The sequence below is a fragment of the Notolepis coatsorum genome (assembly GCF_963971535.1).
Source record: "Notolepis coatsorum genome assembly, chromosome: 1".
Classification (NCBI taxonomy): Eukaryota; Metazoa; Chordata; class Actinopteri; order Aulopiformes; family Paralepididae; genus Notolepis; species Notolepis coatsorum.
This window is the reverse complement of record NC_140165.1, coordinates 316,273,403-316,300,751: the sequence shown is the minus strand read 5'-3', so window position 1 is coordinate 316,300,751 and position 27,349 is coordinate 316,273,403. Positions and strand designations below refer to the sequence as shown.

At 46.4% G+C, this 27,349-nt stretch overlaps 1 protein-coding gene across 1 annotated transcript; it reads right to left on the bottom strand.

Annotated features, from left to right (window-relative positions):
- Window positions 1–27,262, bottom strand: LOC311226335 (centrosomal protein of 57 kDa-like; the record flags this gene model as incomplete). Its single annotated transcript, XM_084311757.1, has 9 exons — window positions 1–249; window positions 3,023–3,127; window positions 12,095–12,190; window positions 13,974–14,051; window positions 17,009–17,137; window positions 19,646–19,767; window positions 21,580–21,768; window positions 24,714–24,900; window positions 27,209–27,262. 9 exons carry the CDS (start codon window positions 27,260–27,262, stop codon window positions 1–3), a joined length of 1,209 nt encoding a protein of 402 aa, XP_084167883.1.
- Window positions 27,263–27,349: the final 87 nt, after the last annotated feature.

Sequence of the window (27,349 nt, the reverse complement as noted above, 5' to 3'; positions counted from 1 at the left end):
TCACACGCTCATCAGTCGGAGCTCCTCTTGAAGCGCCCGCAGCAGATCCGACAGCTCCTCCCCGCTGGACGAGGAGGACGACGAGGAGCCGCTGCTGGCTGAGCGGCTGTGATTGGCCGCCTGGGGGCTCCTCTGGACCAACGGGGCGTGAGAGAGGACTCGGCTGTTGCAGAGCTGTGGATGGTGCTGCTTGAGCAGAGAGAGCACCGACTGGACGTTGGCTCTGACCGAGTGACTACAGCCTACTGACTGAGAGAGGGGGGGGGGGGGGGGGGGGGGGGGGGGGGGGGGGGGCGGGAGAGAGGGGGCGGGGGGGAGGGAGAGAGAGAGAGGGGAGAGAGGGAGAGGGGGGGGGAGAGAGGGGGGCGGGGAGAGAGAGGGGGGTGGGGGTGGGAGAGAGAGAGGGGGGTGGGGGTGGGAGAGAGAGAGGGGGCGGGGGGGAGAGGGAGAGAGAGAGGGAGAGAGGGAGAGGGGGGGGGGGAGAGAGAGAGGGGGGGGAGGGGAGAGAGAGAGGGGAGAGAGAGGGGGGGAGGGAGAGGGGGGAGGGAGAGGGGGGGAGATAGAGGGGGGGAGGGGAGAGAGAGGGGGGGAGAGAGAGGGGGGGGAGAGGGGAGAGAGAGGGGGGGAGGGAGAGGGGGGAGAGAGGGGGGAGGGGAGAGAGAGGGGGGGAGGGAGGGGGGGAGAGAGAGAGGGGGGAGAGGGGGGGAGGGAGAGAGGGGGGGCGGGCGGGAGAGAGAGAGGGGGGGAGAGAGAGAGGGGGGGAGAGAGAGGGGAGAGAGAGCGGGGGGAGAGAGAGAGAGAGGTGGAAGGGAGAGAGAGAGGGGGGAGAGAGAGGGGGGGAGAGAGAGGGGAGAGAGGGGGGGGAGAGGGGGGGAGGGAGAGGGAGAGAGAGCGGGGGGAGAGAGAGAGAGAGAAGGGAGAGAGAGAGAGGGGAGAGAGAGGGGGAGAGGGGGGAGGGAGAGAGAGGGGGGGGAGAGGGGGGAGAGAGAGAGAGGGGGGAGGGAGAGAGAGAGGAGGGGGAGAGAGAGGGGGAGAGGGGGGAGGGAGAGAGAGGGGGGGAGAGGGGGGAGAGAGAGAGAGGGAGAGGGAGAGAAAGAGAGAGGGGGGAGAGAGAGGGGGAGGAGGGAGAGAGCGGGGGGGAGAGAGAGAGGGGGGAGAGAGAGAGAGGGGGGGAGGGAGAAAGAGAGAGAGAGGGGGGAGAAAGAGAGAGAGAGCGAGAGAGGGGGGGGAGAGAGAGCGGGGGGGGGAGCGAAAGAGAGGGGGGGAGAGAGAGGGGGGGAGAGAGAGAGAGAGGGGGGGAGAGAGGGGGAGGAGGGAGAGAGCGGGGGGAGAGAGAGAGGGGGGAGGGAGAGAGAGAGGGGGGAGAGAGAGAGAGAGAGGGGGGAGGGAGAGAGAGGGGGGAGAGAGAGAGAGAGAGAGGGGGAGAGGGGGGAGAGAAAGAGAGGGGGGAGAGAGAGCAGGGGGGGGAGAGAGAGAGAGAGAGAGGGGAGGGAGAGAGAGGGGGGGAGAGAAAGAGAGAGGGGGGAGAGAGAGAGGGGAGGAGGGAGAGAGAGGGGGGAGAGAGGGGGGAGAGAGAGAGAGGGGGAGAGGGAGAGAGAGCGAGAGAGAGGGGGAGAGAAAGAGAGGGGGGGGGAGAAAGAGAGAGAGAGAGAGAGCCAGAGAGGGGGGGGGAGGAGGGAGAGAAAGAGAGAGGGTGGGGGAGAGAGGGAGAAAGAAAGAGGGAAGGAGAGTGTCAATATACTGTATCTCAAGCTCCACCCTCTTTTCTTGATCCTCCACGTCACGTCGTCGTGATTGGAGGACCAAGCAAAGAGGGCGGGTTTGAGATAGAGGTCGGGACGAGTCGCAGCACGAGTTGCAGCTCAACAATGTAAACACAGATCCATGTGCTTTTCATGGGCGTCGAGGCCGGTGGCTGGCGGTTAGCCAACGAAAACCACCCATGTGATTCTAATGTAAATGTCACTCCGCCCCCCAAGCTCAGACTGTTGCTTTTTACTATTATTTAGAGATACTATAACTGTTAGCTGTTACAGTAAATATGTTCTTAAACATTCAAACTGTGATCATGTAAAGGAAATAATAATAATAATAATAATAAAAATACACTTGAGGATGGAAGTGCCGTACCGGATGCGTGAACACTTTGGGCAACCAACATGTACTTCCACGTTTCTCTGATTGGCCAGCGATACGCCGGTAACGCGCGCATTTCGTACTCGTCTCCCTGTGTACAGCTGAGAGCTCCAGCATAGCTATATGTCCGCGAGCTAGGCGCAAGCCAGAGTAAAACACAGTTTTCATTCAATCAATAATAACATTAACGAGACTCTCGTTGTGTCTATTCTGCTAACGCTACCTCTCATTGCTTTAACGTTACCTAGTCTCTCGTGTCTATCTGCTAACGTTAACGTTGCTAACGTTAGCATTAGGTAATAACCGGTATAAAATGGATGGTGATTACCTCACGTTGTGTCTATTCTACTAGCATTAACCATTAGTTACTAGTACAAACAATCAATAACGAGTTATATTGATCACGCTATGTACGATAGCCATGCTAAAACGCTAGCACAACATTAGCACCTAACCTAACAACAACAACAAGCTTAACAAGTCAGCGATCTTTTTGTGAGACAATTGTGTTGATGTCGGTTTTGTTTCATCAATAAATGAGGCAGAATACACAAGTGACCGTATCCTTTTTTGTTTATTGCACTCCTATGCGAGACATTAAAGATGGCGGCTTTCTGTTTTTCTGGAGACCCTCCAACGAGTGACGCGTCTCTCTTCTGACCAATCAGTGGTCTGCAGTGTTTCACGTGACTCATGAGGGGGTAAACGAGCGTAGAGCGGCTGGTATTCACGAAGGAGAGCGCTGGCCAACGCTGGCCAATCAGAGAAACGCGGAAGTACATGTTGGTTGCCCAAAGTGTTCACGCGTACCGGATCACACATGTATACCAGGTTATGGGTACATCGACTGGAAAGCAACACGTGTGTCTCTAACGTGAGTCCGTACCGTTCCAGCCACGAAAGGTACGTCTCCCAGTCTCAGTCTGTAGTGCGGCTCACGTGCATGAGCAGACGGCTGCTGAGGATTCTGGGAGGAGAGCTGCTGAGGCTTCTGGGAAGAGAGAGAAAAAAATAAAAGCGATACATAATTGGTAGGTTGAACAGGGAAACGCTTAATGTCCTCTCAAAAGTAAAGCCGTAAGAAGAAACGGAGGATAAAAGAAAAGACCATCGTTTTGACCCCGGAGAGTGGGGTCTTCTTGTGTGTTGTGGGGTCGATGTGCGGGGGGGTGGGGTGGGGTTCTTTGGGACATGGGAGGTAACGGGCTTGGCTCAGTGGGGGGGGGGGGGCCCCCTGCACTCTCCTCTACTGGGCCAGGCCCAATCGATTCAAGGGACCCGTGTCGCTGGGGCTCCGGCTCCATGTATAGAGGTCCTGGGATATGGGGGAGCCCTTATCTCTCGGGGTGGATGGCGGGGGGGGGGGGGGGGGGTATGTCTTTATCATTTCTGTTATTTGAATGTATTGTCTGATGTATGTTTGTAAACTAAAACTAAAACTGCAAATAAAAAATTTAAGTTTAAAAAATAAAATAAAATAAAAAATGTTCATCAAAGTGTTGAGTGCTACTGTGTAGGTTAGTATATTAGGACAAGTGCATGACAGTGAGGTTAGTTAGGGTTAGATTTTTATTTTTTATTTCAGATAATAATGGTACCAGACGCAGGTTGACGTCACACACAGATCAACACTTGCTACAATGGACTTGATTGGAGGGGAGAGTCCGATGTGTGTGTGTGTATATATATACTATATGTTACAAAGGGTCAGATTAAACCGAATATATGTATTTATTGATTGATATATATTGCATAATATTTATATATCGTTTGATATCCCTTGTATATTCTTTGTACATATACACGGAATGTCCCTTTAACCTAGTAGTACAGACCATAATATTTCATTCTCCTATTGGATGGCGTGCCATCAGCGCCAGTGTCTTACCCCTAGAGTCAAGTTGAAAGCTACCAACACGACTTGTCTCAACATGCCCGCTTCTGCCCAGGGCTACGAGACAGTGAGGAGGCTGGCACTAGATTATTCCCCGTACATATAAATATGGCGTAGGCGAATACAGAACTTCCCTTTCAGTTCGAGTTGGAGTTCAGTCTTGTTCAGTTCAGTTACCCAAGTGACGCCTCACCCACTATGCAACGTGCGGTGAAGTGGGCCCGTATTGCCCGAAAATAGAGTCGTGTTATCCTAATACGTTTGTTCAACGTATCGTTCGCTCCTTACTAGTAAAAGCCTTCATTACGAGTCAAAGACCACGTGAAGTGAGTAATTGTGCGTCTACATAGAGCACTTATAGCCGCGTGCAAATAGGATAGTATTAACGTCAAGTTCAACTGTGAACCACCGCGCACCGGAGGATTTACACCGGCGACAGCAGAGCCCTTTCCGGCAGGATTATTATTATTCTTCATTGCTTTGGCCGGGCTGCTGGAGCAGAGAACCGTCTACCCCGCTGCTGTGTGGGATCTACCGTGGGGACATCATTCGAGCCCGTCTCTGTTGGACCAGAGGCTCCACGGCTTACACCTGTGCTGCTCGCATACTGAGAGTACAGCGGCTGCCTCCCGTCCGCTGACACAGGGAGTAATATCGCCTCCGTGGACCCATTGACTTTGCATAGAGCATTGCCTCCCCCTGCTGGCTTACAACCGGTAGTAACCCCCCTCCCCAGAGTACCATAGATATAATTGGACATTCATTATTGATTTGCCTATGCATAATTCCTTTGCCTTATAAGCGCATCTAGTAATGTAATATAATATCCTTTGCTGCTAATAAATATTCTTCTAAACAAGTATTTGTGTGGAAACCGTATCATTGTGGAGGAGTTCTCATCATATACTTGTGTACGGTATGGCCAGAATAATGTACATAAGACGGTAGTGGTTTAATGATACCATACTTGATTAATACAGTCAGGGAATTGTACCCCTCAGTTACAATTGGTCCTTCGAGCCGGATAATAATTAGCGTAATATTAATATAATATTAATATTGACATGGCCGATGACGAACACTCCACAAACGGTTCTCCTAAGCTAGATCGCCCGCAGCGCAGACGGCAGCCACCTCCCTATCTAGAGGCATACGCTGTCAGTCCAATACCTAGCTTTAAAGGGAAATTAAATACGGATAAAATAACTAAAGCGGATAGTAAAATTATGTCCGACCCTATCAACCAGGCTACCCCGCCAACAGAGGCCCTAGTGGGTTCTAATGTAACTGACCAAGCTCACGGTGGGGACCAGGAGGGAACTGACACGACTTTATCCCCAGACAACGTCGACGAGGTAGTCCCCGGAGAGCTCCAGGATAAAGAAAGCCCTCCCGGGATGGAACCCGACCCACCACAAGAAGAGACGCGCACCCAGGAGATGGATCTCCTCGGTACGCAACAGGAGAACGGATCTCCAACAAGTACTGCCGGGAGCCGATCGCCCCGAACGGCGTCTTCCCCCAGCGAGGCGGACAAGATGCTGGCGCAAGCACTCATCGCCACCCTGGCAGCCTCCACTGAACGCGATCGACTTCAAGCGCAACAGACGCGCGAGCGCGAACATTTTGCAGGTGAGCGAGAGCGCTTCCAGGCGCAACAAAGGAGTGAAGACGACCGCATAAGACTGGAGACCAGACGCCTCCAGACAGAAGAGAACATTGAGAGAAGCCGCGCCGATGCACAGCACGCCGCCGCCAATGCACAGCGCGACGTCGCAAATGCACAGCTCCACGCCGCCCATGCCAGCGCCAATGCCCAGCGCGACGCCGCCAACGCACAGCGCAACGCCGCCCAGGCCAGCGCCAATGCGCAGCGCGCCGCCGCCAATGCCCAGCGCGAAGCAGCGCGCGACGCAGCCCATGCCCAGCGCGAGGCAGAGAGCGACCGGCTGCAGGCGGAGCTGATGGACAAACTGGTTGCCATGGCGACACCCCCTCACTCCGCACGGAGCTCTCAGAGATCGTCAAGACATGGGTCTAGGACACATTCCCCTACCCGACGAAGCGACCCGGGACCCCGCCAACAGGAGGATCCTGTCCACGTCTCCGAACCCCCTCCCCGGCCGGTCCATACGAGACCCAGCAACCGGGAAGAACCGGACCACGCCGAGAGACTGAACAGAAGACTCCAGGTCCTAGCAGAGGGAGAAGAGGAGGAAGAGGAGGAATGTCAAGCAGACCAGCAGCAACGTACTCTGGCCCAGGAGGCCCAGTACAGCCCCGACCAGCAGCAACGTACTCTGGACCAGGAGGTCCAGTACAGCCCAGAAGTTAGCCCCGAGGCCCTGCGCTACAAACCCCCGACTCCACTCACGGGTGAGTTTGACGCACCGCCAGCTCCGAGGGACAGCACCTGGGTACCAGACCTTCGGTACCCACCAAGTACCAGCCCAAGACGACACGCACGGGGAGACTTGCCTAGGAGGCCTCTTCCCCAACGCTCACCGATGTGCCAGTCATCCATGGCATCGTACCTTGGCACACCGACCATCCCGGACTTCACCCATGAGAACAGAGCACAGTACACGGAGCTACGAATGTGCTTAGAGACAATGTTGTCAGATGTAGCTGACGAACCGTACAAGTATGCGATCCTACTGAAGCACCTCAAGGTGCCCCGAGCGCACAATATAGCGCTGGCCTATGCCAACTCTACTACCCCATACACAGCGCCTCTAGCAGCACTCGACCAACGTTATGGACGCGTATGGGACTATGTGATACAGGAGATAAGAGACATTGACCGTCTCCCCCCAGCCAGAGACAACAGAGCATTAGATGACCTGTCTATCAAGGTACAGTCCCTGGTAGGGATGCTGGGGTCCCAAAAGGAAAAGGGTATCTATGAACTGTACGCTAACTCTAATGTAGAGAGGATATTAGAGAAGCTCCCTCCCGCCCGACAAGAGCGCTTCAGGCGGCAGAGAGACTACCGCGACCCCAACGGTCCAGAGGCATCCCTCCTAGACCTATCTGAGTTCCTCGCCAGGGAGGTCAGTAGCCTACGACTCGACACGTTCGTATGGAGTGGACCAAACCCAAGACTCGGACCTCGGGGACAAACGGATAACCGCCGGTTGGTGACCGTTATGCACCAAGCCGAATCAGTACCGCAGCACAAGAACCACAACACCCCCTCGACGAAAGAGGACCAGTGGAAGATTGAGTGCCAGTACTGTGAGGGAGAACATCGGCTGTACCAATGCGACACCTTCGGGAAGCTGACCACGGACGAGGTGAGTCAGTGGATCAAGGACCACCGCCGCTGCTTCCGCTGCGCGCGCAGCCACCTAGCAGCTGAGTGCCGCTTGAAGAAGAAGTGCAGCAGGTGCGGTGGCACCCACCTGGAGGTCCTGCATGACATCAACAGGCGTCAGCCAGGACAACAGAGTGGGCCCGTCGCGGTAATGTACCATGCCGAGGCGGTGGCACCAGCACCAAAGTTCCACCAGACCGCTCCCTGGTGTCCCGACTGCTACGGCAGACACTGGGAGTCACGGTGCGACTCGCACCATATAGATTCTACGTCACCACCCACAGGAGTGCTCCACATTGACCAGCATAGCGGGACCCCCCGTGTGCTCCTCAAAGTGGTCAGGGTGCTCCTGAGCTACGAGGACAAGGTCCTGGACACTTACGCCGTCCTGGACGATGGGTCTGAAAAGACTCTCCTCCTCGCTTCCGCAGCAGCCCAGTTGGGCCTGCGGGGTGTCAAAGATACCATGACCATACGCACCATCAGAAGGGACCAGAAGACCATAAAGGGTGAAAGGGTCTCCTTCAAGATAGCAGCGGTGGACCAGCCCGAGAAGCAGTATAGTATAACTAACGTCTTCACCAGCCACGACATAGGCCTGTCTCAGTACACCTACCCCATCCCACAGCTGATGGCTAAGTATGTGCACCTACGTCAACTACCTATACCGCTTATCGACGGCGCCACACCGACCCTGCTCATCGGCTCCGACCACGCGGACCTCATTCTCCCAATTGAGGCGGCCCACGTCGGACCCAAAGGATGCCCAGTCGCGGTTCAGACCCGACTGGGATGGACGCTCCAGGGCCCCCTCTACGGACTTGACAGTCAACCCACGTCTACACGCTGCTTACACACAGAGGCGAGCGACACCGGCCTCTCCCCCGTACAGCAGAGGCTATTGACATTAAGCGAGAGGCCCGTGAGAGAACCGTGGGTACCAGAGGGAGTTCGGAACTCCACCCCCCTCAGCTGCGCTCCAGACGTAGCTGACCTCGAACCCAGCACCCCAAGCGACTCCTTGACGGGGCGGCCGGGACCGGCCCCTCCTCAGACGGGGTACAGAGCAAACAAGAGAAACAGACGGAGGAGGAGGAGGCACAGCCAAGCACAGATCAAAGCAGTCTCAGGCCCGCTCCCTCCTAAGCCCCCCTTCATCCCGTCCAGTCGTCATGACCATAGACCAGTCACTACCCCGAGCTGCGTGGCCGGCCGGCCGCGTAAGCAAAGTGACCACTGGTGCCGACGGGAAGGTCAGAGTGGCAGAAGTGCTCGGCCAAGGGCGGACCTACAACCGACCCGTGGCGAGGCTGATAGAGTCGCCAAGGCTCCCCGACTCGCTTAATGACGACCATGACCCCTGACTTTGTGACCTGCCTACCCTCACAACGGACATTGAGTAGTGGACAGTGCGGTTAATCTGTCTCTGCTTAGCTAATTAGGTGGGACTAATTAGGGGGCGGCTGTTACAAAGGGTCAGATTAAACCGAATATATGTATTTATTGATTGATATATATTGCATAATATTTATATATCGTTTGATATCCCTTGTATATTCTTTGTACATATACACGGAATGTCCCTTTAACCTAGTAGTACAGACCATAATATTTCATTCTCCTATTGGATGGCGTGCCATCAGCGCCAGTGTCTTACCCCTAGAGTCAAGTTGAAAGCTACCGACACGACTTGTCTCAACATGCCCGCTTCTGCCCAGGGCTACGAGACAGTGAGGAGGCTGGCACTAGATTATTCCCCGTACATATAAATATGGCGTAGGCGAATACAGAACTTCCCTTTCAGTTCGAGTTGGAGTTCAGTCTTGTTCAGTTCAGTTACCCAAGTGACGCCTCACCCACTATGCAACGTGCGGTGAAGTGGGCCCGTATTGCCCCAAAATAGAGTCGTGTTATCCTAATACGTTTGTTCAACGTATCGTTCGCTCCTTACTAGTAAAAGCCTTCATTACGAGTCAAAGACCACGTGAAGTGAGTAATTGTGCGTCTACATAGAGCACTTATAGCCGTGTGTAAATAGGATAGTATTAACGTCAAGTTCAACTGTGAACCACCGCGCACCGGAGGATTTACACCGGCGACAGCAGAGCCCTTTCCGGCAGGATTATTATTATTCTTCATTGCTTTGGCCGGGCTGCTGGAGCAGAGAACCGTCTACCCCGCTGCTGTGTGGGATCTACCGTGGGGACATCATTCGAGCCCGTCTCTGTTGGACCAGAGGCTCCACGGCTTACACCTGTGCTGCTCGCATACTGAGAGTACAGCGGCTGCCTCCCGTCCGCTGACACAGGGAGTAATATCGCCTCCGTGGACCCATTGACTTTGCATAGAGCATTGCCTCCCCCTGCTGGCTTACAACCGGTAGTAACCCCCCTCCCCAGAGTACCATAGATATAATTGGACATTCATTATTGATTTGCCTATGCATAATTCCTTTGCCTTATAAGCGCATCTAGTAATGTAATATAATATCCTTTGCTGCTAATAAATATTCTTCTAAACGAGTATTTGTGTGGAAACCGTATCATTGTGGAGGAGTTCTCATCATATACTTGTGTACGGTATGGCCAGAATAATGTACATAAGACGATAGTGGTTTAATGATACCATACTTGATTAATACAGTCAGGGAATTGTACCCCTCAGTTACACTATATATATTGAAAATGTTGTAATTTAGCTGAAGCTTTTATCCAAAGGGACTTACAAGTTCTGTACAACAGGTCAGCAGGAAGGGTACAACTCTTTCAGCTGAGTAACAATGTTCATCAAGTACAGAATACTTTTATATAAAATGCTTCTTTCTGTTTTGCTCCAGAGATTGTGCTAGATAAAAATAGATAAGTATAAAATAAGTATAGTAAGTAAAAAAAATAGAAGTCAAGTACGTAGACAAAAGTGATCAATATATATTATATTATATTATATATATATATTGTGGTATAATTATGGACTGGCAAAGTTCTTCACGACCCTACGATAGAAGGAGGCGAAACCTAGAAAGGATAACAACTCTGCCCCATTCCGGGGATTTCTCCACTCCGCTACGTATCTTCGCTGGGTCGGTCGCCACCCCTTGCGATGAGATAACGTGCCCCAGATATGACACCTCCGATCTGCAGTTTTATTATCTGAAATAATAAATAAAAAAATAAAATATACATATCTAACCCTAACTAACCTTACTGTCATGCACTTGTCCTAATAAACTAACCTACACTGTAACACGCAACACTTTGATGAACATTGTTACTCAGCTGATAGAGTTGTAGTAATATAGGCACGGTAGATTATTTAGTGGAAAAGACAGTTAAAGACAGTAAGAAGGTTAGTGTCCCCCCCCCCCCCCTTCATTTCAGACATTGTTTGAAGAAGTGTGTTTTTAGGGTTTCGGCTGTCCTGACTGTGGTGGGGAGTTCGTTCCACCATTGTGGAGCGAGGACCGAGAATAGGCAGCTTCTCCTTGATATATATATATATATATATATATTAGGGCTGTCAAAGTTAATGCTTTAACTTTGGAGATTAATTTAAATTATTTAAAGCATTAAAATAAATGAATCTAGATTAATCTATGGAGTGAAAAATCTTCAACGTTCTGAACTTTCAGCAGTATATTTGCTTGTTCTTTTTTTTGCATCGACTCATGCACCTTTTTGAAAAGCATCCGACATGACGATGGAACACATTTGTTGTTGTTAATATGATTTATATTACTGGTAGTTCATACAAGACATTATCGTCCTCTAAGCCAATCTGCACTTTAACATAGGCCTGGGTTGTTTTTATTTCTTTCTCAAAGAACACTTACGGGAGACTGCAATTCGAAACTGGCCCCTGTAAATGTCCTAACCCAACCCCCTCCAATGTACAGTAAATGACCTAACCCAAGAATACACAAGACCCTCCTTTTGGAACCAAGTATGGTTTTGTCAATATTCCTATGTACAGTTGTGCTTGTACAGTAGTACAGTCCCCCCCCCCCACCCCTCCTACCCAACCCCCCCCCCCCCCCCCCCCACCTCCAATGTACAGTCCCCCCCCACCCAACCCCACCCAACCTCCTCCAATGTACAGTTTCTACGTCAAATGTATATACTCTCTTCTCTAGACTCTTTTTGTATCACAAACAGTACTGTATTTGCAAATCTGGTATAATAAATGTATAGATGTAGCAGTACTGTCTATCTGTATGTCATGTATGTCATATGTCCTGATGAATTGAAAATGGGGGACCCTGATGTAAACGAGACGAAAGTCTTTCTCTGGTCTGCATCCCCTTAACAATTGTGTGTATTGAGCTGTACTGTACTGTACCCATTCTGCAATCTGTTAATAACATTTTCAATCAATTCAATCAGAAACTGTATTCAAAGAAAGCTATTAAAATAGTCTTTGAATCTAACTATACTTTCTTTGTGTTGATTTTACATTAATTCCATGATTTTACTCAAGTAAATATCTGTTACAAGCTTCGGTCTTAAGTAGAAAAATGCAATTTTTTATCTAGATAAATCTAGATTAATTACAGAAATGTGTGAGATTAATTAGTAAATTTGTATCTATTTAATCTATTGACGGCACTAATATGTGTGTGTGTGCGTGTGCGTGTGCGTGTGTGTGTGTGTGTGTGTGTGTGTGTGTGTGTGTGTGTGTGTGTGTGTGTGTGTGTGTGTGTGTGTGCGTTCTCAGTGGTACTCAAGACAGACTCGTGGGACGTCCTTCCTTACTTTGGAAGAGGGCCTCTTCTCTCTCGACCGTCTCCTGCGGGGGCGTGGCGACACCGAGCGGAGCAGGATCCTATTGGCCTCCAAGCCCGTCTGTAACTGAGGAGGAGCCAACGAGAAAGCAGAACACACCCGAGTAACATATTGTGTGTGCGTGTGTGCATGAGTATGAGTGTGTGTGTATGAGTATGTGTATGAGTGTGAATGTGTATGTGTGTATGTGTGTGTGTATGTGTGTGTATGTGAATGTGTATGTATGTGTATGAGTGTCAGGGTTCGAAATTAAGGGGGGCTTGGGGCAAAATGCCCTCGAAAATTGACCAAATGCCCTCGAAAATCAGTTAAGGGGGGCAAGAAAAGCCCAGACACTTTGCACAGATCTTTAGCCCTTAGTATGCACTAGGGATGGGCATTTTAAAGAAAAATCCAGATCGATTGATCCCATGCTATACTCGAGTGATCGTGTATTTCTCGAAAAGGGAAAAAAACTTAAAAAAGAAAAATGTATATTTGATTTTTTTTTTCATTCACGTAAATATGTGTTCCCCCCCACGGGGTCGGTATCGACCCCTTTTTGACATTATTATCATATATTAATATTTTTATGAGTGATGCAATACATTTGCGTTTTTAAAATCAAACGTTTTCAAGTATTATTATCACTACTATGTCACAAATACATGTAGAATGTAAAACGTTAGGTTGGCAATAGTTTAGCAATAGGTTAAAAGTGAGTTTTTATCATTTTAAGTTTTTATTTTTCAGTCGCGTTTTTGACGCGGAAGCGGAAATGGAAATGTTGAACCATGGGAATTGTAGTTTTTTTGCGGCCATTTTGAAGATCGCCTCGCCAGCTATCTGCCAGTGTCGGAATTTCTCAAAACTACACTTCCTGTGGTCTGCTATGGACGTTCAAAGTTCGGCGTTCTGAAGGAATCATATCAATAATTGTTATGATTCGCGATAATAAGCTACAAAAGGTAACGTTTTTGACAAATATTGAAACGCAGTCAGTTTCTCCACACTATTGTAATCATGTAGGAATAATTAGATCTGAAATTAGTTACAGAATGATTACACTGTGGGAGAAATAAAAAAGTACAGTCGATTACATTAAATATCTGTATATGTTATTACGCATGCCTGGTGATACTATATCCAAATTGAACTCGGCCATTTGAAAGATACTATATGTATATATATATAAATGTGCGAATTGGCTATAATAAGGTAATGTATAAGCATATATTCTATATTCTATAATAATATTTCAAATTGCATTGGTCCGGATGGGAGAATTCAGTACTGTATATACAAAACCTTCAATTTTATCATCTTCCCTTTATTAATTTCCTTAGATCTTTTGTACACATGATCTCAAGAGGGTACTGAATTAGCTCAGTGGCAGTTTTTTAAGTTTGGTCATTATTATCATGGTTTTATTCACTGTCAAAGATGAAAAGAAAAATCATAATTCATATTTTCCTTTGTTTCATCAGAATTTAAGCAAGCCTAGTAATAGACACAATATTTCTGACACTGAGAATACATTCATTGAGGTCCATAGATGTTCCTAGATACCAAGAATATGCAAATAGCCCTTGTAGAAGTGGAGCAATATTCCATTTACCTAGGTATACATTTTATGCAGATTTTCACCTGGGGTGGAACAGGTTAAGGAAACCAACAAACAGTTATAATCTTACACATACATGTGAAAAAATATGTAAAAAAAAAATATATATATATATGTAATATTTCTTTTTCATAAATATTATGTGTATGAGTGTGTATGTGTGTATGTGTGTATGTGTGTATGTATGTATGTATGTATGTATGTATGTATGTATGTATGTATGTATGTATGTATGTATGTATGTACCAGGTTGGCTTTCTCCTGGACCAGTTTCCTCTGGTCCTCCTCCTCCCGCAGCCTCGTCTCCAGCTCACAGATCTTCCTCTGAGGCACAGAACCATCATCAACACGATCAGACCAGCTGTAGAACATCACTACCCTCTAGGGCTGTAGAGCATCACTACCCTCTAGGGCTGTAGAGCATCACTACCCTCTAGGGCCGTCTTAAATACTTCGAAGCTTCGTTCAATGGGCATGGGATTCGAATATGAAAATAAAATTCGAATATATTAAAAAAAAGAAGAAAAACGGGTTTTTTATTCTTTATTTATTTTAGCTAAATCAACTCTGCCTCTCTTTGTTAACTACAACAAGCAATGCTGTTTGTTATTTAAGATGAGGTCGGACTCGGCACCGATTTGTGTTCATTGTGCTGCTTTTATAAAGCCTCAAATGACGGCTTACAATATTTCATGAAAGCAAAGTGTTTAGTTTGTCTAAGATTTAAAAAGGTTTAAACTTTACAGCAGTAACAAAGTGCCGTACAAGTCCCACAACATAAAAAAAAAAAAAAATAATATTTATAAAAAAAAATGTTATAATTTTTTTTATCTCGAAGCTTCGAATTAAAATCGAATCTCGGCCCCCGAAACTTTGAATTCCAAAAAGAAAATCGAAGGTCAGCCCTACTACCCTCTTACTCCGTCTCCTTATATAAACCAGCTGTAAAGACATCACTAACCTCTTACTCTGTCTCTGTTGCAACTATTATTATAAATAATATACATTTTCTTTCAGACTCATAAAGTAAAATATAATACACACACATAGTTAATTGGTGATAACGTTTTGTCTTATTTGTTTTATTTTTCTTTATTGACAATGAAAGTGCAATGCTTGTTCGCCAACAAAACTAATGCAGTTTGTCTTTCAGCACCACGCAAGAGTGGACAGCTCCTGCCAACGTGTTCCAAAACACTGCAGCTGAGCTGAATTGTTTTTGATTGCTATTAGAACCAGCTGTGTAATATAGGTGGCGTGCTCTTCGAGCACACAGCATGAAATGAAATGGAAATGAAATGTAATAGGACTTTGAACTGAACTGAACTGAACTGAAAGAATGCAAAGAGACTTTGAATTGAACTGAACTGAACTGAAAGAAAAAGAACTGAACTGAATTAGAATTTGTAACTAATAGAAAATAAAGGACCTTAAGATTTGATTCAAAAGAAAAGCAACGATTGGACATTCCTGATTTCATTCTTTGTAACAGTCTCCTTATATAAACCAGCTGTAAAACATCACTAAACCAGTCCCGTTTGTTATCAGAATCGGAATCAGAAAGGTCTCTTTATTGCCAAGTAGTTTACACAAGGAATGTGATTTGGTCATCTGGTGCGACATTAACGGACAGACAATAAAATAAAAGGTAGAATAAGATCAAATTCTATTAAAATAGAAGCACAATAGAATATAATAGAAGTATACAATAAAATAGGTCAGGGCTGTACAATTGTGCACGTGTGTGTGTGACTGTGTGTGTAGTACCTCAGCTTTGTCCTGTGTGAGTGTGTGTGTGTGTGTGTGTACCTCAGCTTTGTCCTGTGTGAGTTTGTGTGTGTGTGAGTGTGTGTGTGTGTGTGTGTGTGTACATCACCTTTGTCCTGTGTGAGTGTGTGTACCTCAGCTTTGTCCTGTGTGTGAGTGTGTGTGTGTGTGAGTGTGTGTGTGTGTGTGTGTGTACCTCAGCTCTGTCCTGTGTGTGTGTGTGTGTGTGTGTGTGTGTGTGTGTGTGTGTGTACCTCAGCTCTGTCCTGTGTGTGTGTGTGTGTGTGTGTGTGTGTGTGTGTGTGTGTGTGTGTGTGTGTGTGTGTACCTCAGCTCTGTCCTGTGTGTGTGTGTGTGTGTGTGTGTACCTCAGCTCTGTCCTGTGTGTGAGTGTGTGTGTGTACCTCAGCTCTGTCCTGTGTGTGTGTGTGTGTGTGTGTGTGTGTGTGTGTGTGTGTGTGTGTGTGTGTGTGTGTGTGTGTGTGTGTGTGTGTGTGTGTGTGTGTGTGTACCTCAGCTCTGTCCTGTGTGTGAGTGTGTGTGTGTGTGTGTGTGTGTGTACCTCAGCTCTGTCCTGTGTGTGAGTGTGTGTGTGTGTGTGTGTGTGTGTGTGTGTGTGTGTGTGTACCTCAGCTCTGTCCTGTGTGTGAGTTTGTGTGTGTGTGAGTGTGTGTGTGTGTGTACATCAGCTTTGTCCTGTGTGAGTGTGTGTGTGTGTGTGTGTGTGTGTGTGTGTGTGTGTGTGTACCTCAGCTCTGTCCTGTGTGTGAGTGTGTGTGTGTGTGTGTGTGTGTGTGTGTGTGTGTGTACCTCAGCTCTGTCCTGTGTGTGAGTTTGTGTGTGTGTGAGTGTGTGTGTGTGTGTACCTCGGCTTTGTCCTGTGTGTGAGTTTGTGTGTGTGTGTGTGTGTGTGTGTGTGTGTGTGTACCTCAGCTCTGTCCTGTGTGTGAGTTTGTGTGTGTGTGTGTGTGTGTGTGTGTGTGTGTGTGTGTGTGTGTGTGTGTACCTCAGCTCTGTCCTGTGTGTGTGTGTGTGTGTGTGTGTGTGTACCTCAGCTCTGTCCTGTGTGTGTGTGTACCTCAGCTCTGTCCTGTGTGTGTGTGTGTGTGTGTGTGTGTGTGTGTGTACCTCAGCTCTGTCCTGTGTGTGTGTGTGTGTGTGTGTGTGTGTGTGTGTGTGTGTGTGTACCTCAGCTCTGTCCTGTGTGTGTGTGTGTGTGTGTGTGTGTGTGCCTCAGCTCTGTCCTGTGTGTGTGTGTGCGTATGTGTGTGTGTGTGTGTGTGTGTGTGTGTGTACCTCAGCTCTGTCCTGTGTGTGTGTGTGTGTTTGTGTGTGTGTGTGTGTGTGAGTGTGTGTACCTCAGCTCTGTCCTGTGTGTGTGTGTGTGTTTGTGTGTGTGTGTGTGTGTGAGTGTGTGTACCTCAGCTCTGTCCTGTGTGTGTGTGTGTGTGTGTGTGTGTGTGTGTGTGTGTGTGTGTGTGTGTGTGTGTGTGTGTGTGTGTGTGTGTGTGCACCTCAGCTCTGTCCTGTGTGTGCGTCAGCCTCAGGTACTCCTGCTCCAGACGGCCCAGCTTCGCCCACTGGGCGCGCTCAGACACGGAGTCGAGAGCGCGCTCCGCCCCCTGCGCTGCCTCCATGGAGACCTGGGGGTATCGGACATCAGTACGATCAATCAATCGATCAGATTTATTTATATAGCACATTTAATAACATGACACGTGTCAACCAAAGTGCTGTACAGAGGGTAGATACATGGATACATATTGACAACAATCACAACTCCCGTTTTATGGGAGGGCACGCAGGCAAACAGGGCATGAGTCGGTGAACGGGAAAGGCTAGTAGGTAGAAGTGGGTTTTGAGCCTAGATTTGAAGGCATCTATCGAGGGGGCGAGGAGCCTAATGGAGGTGGGCATGCTGTTCCACAATTCAGGGGCTGCGACAGCAAAGGAACGGCCCCCCCCCCCCTGAGCTTGAGGTTAGACCTCCGGACTGTCAGGAGCCTCTGATCGGCTGACCTGAGGGACCTGGTGTTGGAATAGGGGGATAGGGGGATAGGAGGTCTGAGATGTAGGAGGGGGGGCTGACCATTAAGGGCTTTAAAAACGAATAGGAGAACCTTAAAATCTATCCTGTAGCGTACTGGAAGCCAATGAAGGGAGGCAAGGACAGGGGTGATATGGTGTCTCTTTTACGGGTTCCGGTCAACAGTCTGGCAGCGGTGTTTTGTACTAGCTGTAGGCGGGACAGGGAAGACTGGTTGATGCCTATATAGAGAGAGTTGCAGTAGTAGATCAGACGTCAGTACTAGGGGGTTGGGCATCGTTTGGATTTGAACGATTACGATTCTCCATTTCGATCCCTGTTCTAAACAATTCTCGACAGCTTATTTCGCAGGAGATTTTTTTTTTTTTTTTTTTTTTTTTCCTTTCTTTTTTTTCATACTATTCACATTGTTGTCAGTTGACTTGATACAGTTTAATTTGGTTGCTGTACTGTAACTAAGGTATTAATTAACACATTTATTTATACAAAAATATATATATATATATATCGAAATGTAAACATCCTCTTAACGGTTCCGGAAAACCCTAGTCGGTACCGCTGTAGAGGTTTCAAGGAGCTCAGAGCAGCTAGCGTGAGCCGTTATAGGGTTCTGTTGTCGTGTGTAGAGAGGTGGGAATCGACACAGCAATATATCGTGAGATGTTGCGCGACAATATATTATATCGATACAGTGACGCCGAGTAGCGATATTAAAAGAAAAAAAATATATATACGTAATTAAAATAATTAAAATAAATTACTGCAATAAAAATTATTGGAATGAGGTGAAAAGACTGAAAACGTTATCTTATTGTGTGTGAGACCCTAACGAGCTGCAGGGTGGACGGTGTGTGAGACCCTAACGAGCTGCAGGGTGGACGGTGTGTGAGACCCTAACGAGCTGCAGGGTGAACGGTGTGTGAGACCCTAACAAGCTGCGGGGTGGACGGTGTGTGAGACCCTAACGAGCTGCAGGGTGGACGGTGTGTGAGACCCTAACGAGCTGCAGGGTGAACGGTGTGTGAGACCCTAACGAGCTGCGGGGTGGACGGTGTGTGAGACCCTAACGAGCTGCAGGGTGAACGGTGTGTGAGACCCTAACGAGCTGCGGGGTGGACGGTGTGTGAGACCCTAACGAGCTGCAGGGTGAACGGTGTGTGAGACCCTAACGAGCTGCGGGGTGAACGGTGTGTGAGACCCTTGTGTGAGACCCTAACGAGCTGCGGGGTGGACGGTGTGTGAGACCCTAACGAGCTGCAGGGTGAACGGTGTGTGAGACCCTAACGAGCTGCGGGGTGGACGGTGTGTGAGACCCTAACGAGCTGCGGGGTGGACGGTGTGTGAGACCCTAACGAGCTGCAGGGTGGACGGTGTGTGAGACTAGGGCTGGGCGATATGGAAAAAAATCATATAGCGATAACGATATGATAATGTTATCATATTTCTCGATATGGATAATTATCGAAATTGTTATAAGTATAATTTTTTTTTTTTTTTTTAAACAACAGATGTATGTTTATTTTGCAGCTATTCTTTGTCATTGCCGCCATCTTTAGTGTTACAGCCCCTCACACTCCAGTTCTCAGGCTGCAGCTGGTTTGAAAGCTAAAGTAAACCGGCTTCTCTGCTGGCTGTGGCTCCAGAGGAGTTGAACAGTTCTGGCTCTGCTAGTTTATTTTCGATCCTTTGGCGCTTTTTTGGTGGACAAACCACCGCACATGTGCACCGTGACTCGTGACTGGAGTCTAGCTCTGCTAGCACACATAGCCTACTGTGTACAGACGGTTTCAAACTGTATTTTAAATTAGAAAGCAAACAAAATAAATGGACAAGAGAAAATAAATCTCAATTTGGTCAGTATTGTCATTTGGACAAGCAAAGCCATTACTTTAAGCTGCAGGCAAGAAAGACAAGTCTGTCCACTCTCTCTGGTTTTAAAACTGCCCTGTTGCAGGTCAAAAAAAAAAAAAAAAAAAAAAAAAATGTATTTCGATATTCGATATCGATTATTAAAATATATCACGATATTTATCGTTATATCGCCCAGCCCTATGCGAGACCCTAACACGCTGCAGGGTGGACGGTGTGTGAGACTCTTAACAACCTGCTGGTGGAGCAGGCCCGTCCGGTCTGCCTTGGCGTGACACACCATCCTCCTCATGAGCTCCAGCTGCCTCTCCAACTGCAGGCAGCGAGACTCGGCAGCTGCCAGTTGGCCGACCAGCGCTGTGGGGGAGAGGGACACACAGAGAGAGAGATGTGAAGAGAGAGAGAGACGTGGGAGGAGAGAGAGATAAAGAAAGAGATGTAGGATGAGAGAGATAAAGAAAGACGTAGAATGAGAGAGATATAAAGAAAGAGACGTAGTAGAATGAGAGATGAGAAAGAGGTGTATGATGAGAGAGATGAGAAAGAGGTGTAGGATGAGAGATGAGAAAGAGGTGTAGGATGAGAGAGATATAAAGAAAGAGACGTAGAATGAGAGAGATGAGAAAGAGGTGTAGGATGAGAGAGATGAGAAAGAAAGAGGTAGAATGAAAGAGATGAGAAAGAGGTGTAGGATGAGAGATATAAAGAAAGAGACGTAGAATGAGAGAGATGAGAAAGAAAGAGATGTGGGATGAGAGAGAGATGACAATGAGATGGAGGATGAGAGGGATGAGAATGAGAGAGATGAGAATGAGATGGAGGATGAGAGAGAGAGAGAGAGAGAGAGATGACAATGAGAGGAAGGAAAGTGTACACACGGACCCATATCTAGAACGGGACTCAACGGGGAGATGCAACAACCACGCTACCAGCAGCAGGGTTGGGTGGTACCGTTTACATTTGAACAGATACCGGTACTTGCAGTACCAGTTACTGGGATTCGGTATCGGTACCCAACGACGGTACCTTTTTTCGGTACTTAACTCTGTAATAATAACAAAACAATTAGGAGGACGGAGCCAGCCTGCAGACTTACCACTAGGGTTGGGCACCGAAAACCGGTTCTAATAGGAACCGGTTCCTAACTTCCGGTTCTGGAACTGGAAGTAACATATTTGCATTTCGATTCTTAATTTCGATTCTTAAAAAAAGAAGAAAAAAATTACTTTGTTCATTAATACCCTAGTTACAGTACAGCAACCAAATTAAACTGTATCAAGTCAACTGAAAACGTGAATAGTATGAAAAAAAATTTAAATGTTTAAAAAAAAAAAAAAAAAAAAAAATCTCCTGCGAAATAAGCTGTGACCCGTTTTGACCTGCACCTCAAAGAATCGGAATCGAGAATCGTTTAGAACAGGAATCGATATGGAGAATCGGAATCGGAACCGGAATCGTTCAAATCCAAACGATGCCCAACCCTACTTACCACCTGACAAAAGTGGTTGGACCGACCTAGTGGCCGACCCAACATTGCCATTCCTAGAGCCCCTTGCCAGTGGAGCCGAGTACAGGTCCTTGGCAGACCGTTAACCTATCCGCCAGGTTTGATACCAAATCAGACATACAGACGTGAGTGATCACACTGCCCCCTTTGTGCATTGTGTAGCGAAATAACACACATTTATAGGCCAACAAAACATCATGTCAAGACAACTGTGGTACTACATGATGTACCATGATGTGACCCTCCTGTAAACACTAGGGCTGAGCCCAAACGTTCAAACCGTCGTTCGTTACGTTGGCATTCTAAATCAAAATTCGAATTTTTTAATAATCTATAATCTATTCATTCTGTTTAAACCAATGGGGTTTTTCTTCACAGTTGCAGATAAAGATTAGGCTACACTAATATTATAGTATTAAAAGAAACTTTAAAGAAAGTTGATTTAATAAAAAAAAAAAAATCATTTAATCAGATTAATCACTTTATTCAAATTAAGGATTTAGTTTTGAGGATATTTATATATATAAAAAAAAAAAAACATTTAAACAAAAAAAAAATCGTACTAAAAACAAAGGTTCGAACGTCCGTTCGAAAAACCCTGACGAAGTTCGAATCCCAAAAACAGGCTTCGGGGAGACAGCCTTTAGTAAACACACACTCACCCTGATTGCAGTTGGGTTGTTCACTGGTCTGAGAGTCTGAGAGTCTGTGGGCGGCCCTCTCACTCTGGAGCGGTGGGCGTGTGGCTGATGCATCCTTCCCCATGGTGTGCACACTCAGCTCTGCTCGGCCTCTCTCCGACTCCAGCCTCCTGGTCTTCTCCTGGAGGTGCCTCAGGGCCGACAAGATGGCTGCACGCACACACACACGCGCACACACACACAGAGAGACACACACACACACACACACAGACATACACACACAGAGACACACACACATACACACACACACACATACATACACACACACACACACACACACACACACAGAGAGACACACACACACACACACACACACAGACATACACACACAGAGACACACACACACACACACACACATACATACACACACACACACACACACACACACACACACACACACACACACAGAGAGACACACAGGTTAATATTAACCCTTGATAGGTCACAGACTGTGCAGTGTGAAGTGTAGTTGAGACTGAGAGACGATAGGACAAAATTAAAACTGAACCAAAATCTTGTCGACACCGACGCCCCTGCCTCCCGTGTGTCTAGTGCGTCCCGTCTTGACAGATGGTGCAGACGTATTATTTATGCCATGCTGTATAAATGAATGGGATTACAAAGTAACAAGGCAGTCGGCAGGATTCTGGAACTCGGCGAACTCGCCTGATCTCTATAACCTACCAAAGTCAGCCCACGTTTCCCCGCTTCTTAAGAGCGCTGCACTGGCTTCCCATCGCCGCGCGAATCCGGTTCAAGGCCCTTGACCTGGCATACCGGGCAGCGAGGGGAACGGCTCCCTCCTACCTCCGGTCAATGGTTTCTAACTACACACCCTCTCAAGACCCCTACGCTCTGCGTCTTCTGGCCGCCTCAGACCCACTCCTACAATGACCCACAATTAGGGATGTCCGATATTATCGGCCGACCGATATTATCGGCCGTAAAATGTGATATCGGAAAATATCGGTATCGGTTTAAAAAAAATAAAAAACAATAACAATATTATTATATATATATATCCAGTGAAATTATTAGTTACCTGAAATTATTCAGTTTTTTGGACGGGGAAACCCTGCATATATCGGTATCGGTTGATATCGGTATCGGAAATTAAGAGTTGGACAATATCGGAATATCGGTATCGGTAAAAAAGCCAATATCGAGCATCACTACCCACAATGGTAGAACAAACTTCCCACCACAGTCAGGACAGCTGAAACCCACCCAATCTTCCGTCGTTGACTAAAAACACACTTCTTTAACCAATACCTGAAAATGAAAAAATTAAATACTAACCTTGTAAAGTCTTTCACTAGTGCACACTCTCCTACTAAGGAATCTACCTGTACCTACTGTGCTAATGTCCACTCAAGTCTGTAGCACTCAAGTTCGACACTGTTTGACAAACAATGTTAACTTACCCTTAGCTGCCAGAGTTGTAGCCCTCCTTCCTGCTGACTTGTTGTACAGAAATTGTAAGTCACTTTGGATAAAAGCGTTCAGCTAAATGGCTAACTGTAAAGTAAGTGATGGGTCCGAGGCCTGAAAGCTCAGTATGGACGCAGTCCATCCGGATGGAAGAGAACTAGTACGAAAGGCATGTTGAACTAACTAAGATGTGATATAATACTGTAGGCATAGGCGGCGGGTAATGAAGGCTAGGCTAGGCCTACCCAAATTAAATGTTATGCTGGAAATGTTGACATGTATATATAATATATGTGCGCAGGCTGCAGCGCAGCATTATATAGGCTACTATATTTGTGTGCGTCTTGTGCAGCAGCCCGGCCGAGGTGTCAACGGCCAAGGAGGTGTCAATCGGCTAGGTCAGTGGTTCCCAAAGTCGGGGTCGCGACCCAAAGGTGGGCCGCGAGCAGCCACGTGTGGGCCGCGAGATGATTTAAAAAAAATAAATAAAAAATAAAAAATAAATATTTTTTTTATTTTTTATTTTTTATTTTTTTATTTTAATTTTTTTTGTCAGGCCACTGAACTTAGAAGCAGGCCAGGACAGTGTTTCTAGTTGTATTCTAAAATTCTATTCTATTGTATTCTAAAATGTGACTATATGGTTTTATATTAACTTAATAAATAAACAAAAACGAAAAATCTACTTATTTCAACGAACATTTCAAACTAAATAACAGATTATGCACATAAAACGCTGAAAACAACCGAAGCAACAATAGTATTTTAATGAGGCTATTATTATTATCATTATTATTTTGCAACAAGTTAGCCCTCTCATAAATAGCACATATAAATGAATAACTAACTTGAACTAACTTAATAGGATTGAAGTGATATTTGGCTTAAAAAATCGGTCGCCTGGCAAAAAAAAAAGAAAAAAAAGCCAGACGATGTGCATTGGGCCGCGGCTCTCTGACGCCTTATTTTCTGGGCCCCGGCCTGAAAAGTTTGGGAACCCCTGGGCTAGGTGGCGGCGTTTAACATTCCAAGTACAGGCACAGTAACCAATCACGCGTAGGGGCTCAGGTTAAATACAATGCTCAGAACAACAATGCGCCAGGCGAGACGGTCAACTCTGAAAGAGTCTGCTTCACGTTGAGAAAGTGATCTCACAGACAAAGTTAAAGCAGCAAAGATCATTGACGCCAAGACGAAACGTCGCATTTTGCTGCATTAAAAAGGTAAGACAATGGTCAATATATATTATTGGATGCCTTCATTTGAACACTTAATTTGCACTATATATTAAATGAGTGGGGCTCGCCTCGCATAGCCTAGTGGGTGTGTGTGTGTGTATTGACGAAAAAAAGGAAACTTGTGCACGCTCCGCGCGATATAGCCTACACTAATGTTCGGCTCACCCGCTGCCGATGACTGTAGGGGTGGGAGTGATGGCATACTAGATGTGGGGGGGGGGGATAGCCTCAGAGTTTAGGAAGATATCTACACCGTGCAGGGGGATTATGATATCACTGTCGCTGAGGCATCCGGGCATGGTGGTGTCAGGTTACACTACACATAGTATAGTCGTCATGGAGACCACAGTGAATAGAAACAGAGTGTTGGAGAATGCATCACACACACACACACACACACACACAAACACACACACACACGATTACCTGCACTGTTGGTCTCTGGGAAGGCCTTGCTGGGTGATGACAGGCGGGGGGTGTAATGTGTGTTTCTTTGGGGGGTGTGATGCGTGATGAATGTGTTGATGAAGGGCCGATGAGGAGGGTATTCTTTGTACGATGACAGACTGTCAGACACCACTGGACGCAGCTCCGGTCGAGGACCATACGACGTCTGTTCGTAAAAATAAATATCACATTTAGGGCTGCAACGATTAGTCGACATAATCGACGACGTCGATTATAAAAAATCGTTGACGAGAAATTCTTGCGTCGATTAGTCATTAAAAAAAAATATATATATATTATTATACTTTTTTTTTTTTTTGCACTACCTATCTTTGTGAAAGTGGCTTCTCAGCTCTGGTCCAGCCAGCTGAAGACTTCTTAGCTTAACATAACAGACCGACAGTAAGTTTGGGGGAACTAATGGGATAACTGGGGATGTTGTTTGGTCCTGACAAGAGTCTCAAAGCAACTCTGAGGTCATGCTCAATTAGGGCTGGGCGATATGGAAAAAAATCATATCGCGATAACGATATGATAATTTTATTTTATTTCTCGATATCGATAATTATCGAATTGTTATAAGTATAAATTTTTTTTTATTTATTTTTTTTATAACAACAGATGTATGTTTATTTTGCAGCAATTCTTTGTCATTGCCGCCATCTTTAGTGTTACATCCCCTCACACTCCAGTTCTCAGGCTGCAGCTGGTTTAAAAGCTAAAGTAAACCGGCTTTTCTGCTGGCTGTGGCTCCAGAGGAGTTGAACAGTTCTGGCTCTGCTAGTTTATTTTCGATCTTTTGGCGCTTTTTTGGTGGACAAACCACCGCACATGTGCACTGTGACTCGTGACTAGAGTCTAGTTCTGCTAGCACACATAGCCTACTGTGTACAGACGGTTTCAAAATGTATTTTAAATTAGAAAGCAAACAAAATAAATGGAGAAAGAGAAAAAGAAATCTGAATTTGGTCAGTATTGTCATTTGGACAAGCAAAGCCATTACTTTAAGTTGCAGGCAAGAAAGACAAGTCTGTCCACTGTCTCTGGTTTTAAAACTGCCCTGTTGCAGGTAAAAAAAAAAAAAACGATTTTTCGATTTTTTTTTAATTTCGATATTTGATATCGATTATTAAAATATATCGCGATATTTATCGTTATCGTTATATCGCCCAGCCCTATGCTCAATGTCCAATCTGTTCCTCTGCTCTGTCTTCAGCTGGACCAGAGCTGAGAAGCCACTTTCACAAAGATAGGTAGTGCAAAAAAATAAATAAAAAAGAAATTATATATTTTTTATATAATTGCTTTTCGATTAGTCGACTAATCGAAAAAATTATCGACAGATTAGTCGACTACCAAAATAGTCATTAGTTGCAGCCCTGACACCCAATGATGAGGAAGAGGACATGGGTCAATAATGGCACTAAACTATTGTCTACTCTATACGTGTTTGTAACGGTGTAAAACAGCATAGTAACAATAGTAACTTCACCATGGGCCACTGACTTATATCTCGCCATGGGTAATGCCTGAATATGGACTGTATTCTAACGTGTTATTAACGTGAGTGAGCATTAACACCAGGGAAGTTATAAGACCGTTAGCTCCGTTGTTAGGATCTATGGGTAACAGTACTGTATATTTGCATATCGTATACGTCACAAATGTAACAGTACTATATACCTGTATGCCATGTATGTCCCTATGTCATAAATGTCATGATGTCATGTATGTTGTGTATGTTATAAATGTCACTATGAATTGAAAATGGGGGACCCTGATGTAAACAAGACGAAAGTCTTTCTCTGGTCTGCATCCCCCTTAACAATTGTGTGTATTGAGCCGTACTGTATTGTACCCATTCTGCAATCTGTTAAATAAAGTTCTCATTCATTCATTCATTCATTCATTCATTCAGCTAACCAACCCCCTGACAACTCAAGCGTGACGTCAACCACCGTCTACTGTAGCTTTACATCAGTTTGATTGGCGCTGCATGTCGTTACTCACACAACTTACAGATGCACGGTATGAATGAATGATTGAAAACTTTATTAACAGATTGCAGAATGGGTACAATACAGTACGGCTCAATACACACAATTGTTAAGGGGGATGCAGAGACCAGAGAAAGACTTTCGTCTTGTTTACATCAGGGTCCCCCATTTTCAATGCATCAGGACATACACGACATACAGATAGACAGTACTGCTACATCTAGACATTTATGACATACCAGATCTACAAATACAGTACTGTTTGTGATAGAAAAAGAGTCTGAAAAAGATATGACGTAGAAACTGTACATTGGAGGAGGTTGGGTGTTGGAGGCTAACAGTAATACTGTAATAGCTATAATAATCAGTCACCAGGCCGTCTAGCTACTCTTAAATATAAAAAGGGTGGAGACACACAAGCTAGATTGTTTACTAACTGACATGATGCTGAGATGATGCTATAGAGAGGTAGGTTACCTTCTCCCGCGCTGCTGCTGCTGCCACGGCGGGTGTTGTTGACAGCGTCTCCATGGAGATACAGCCGGCTCTTCTGTCAGCTGGGTGAACAACAACAACAACAGAGTCACTTACTGACAGTAAATGTTTCGTGTTGTTATT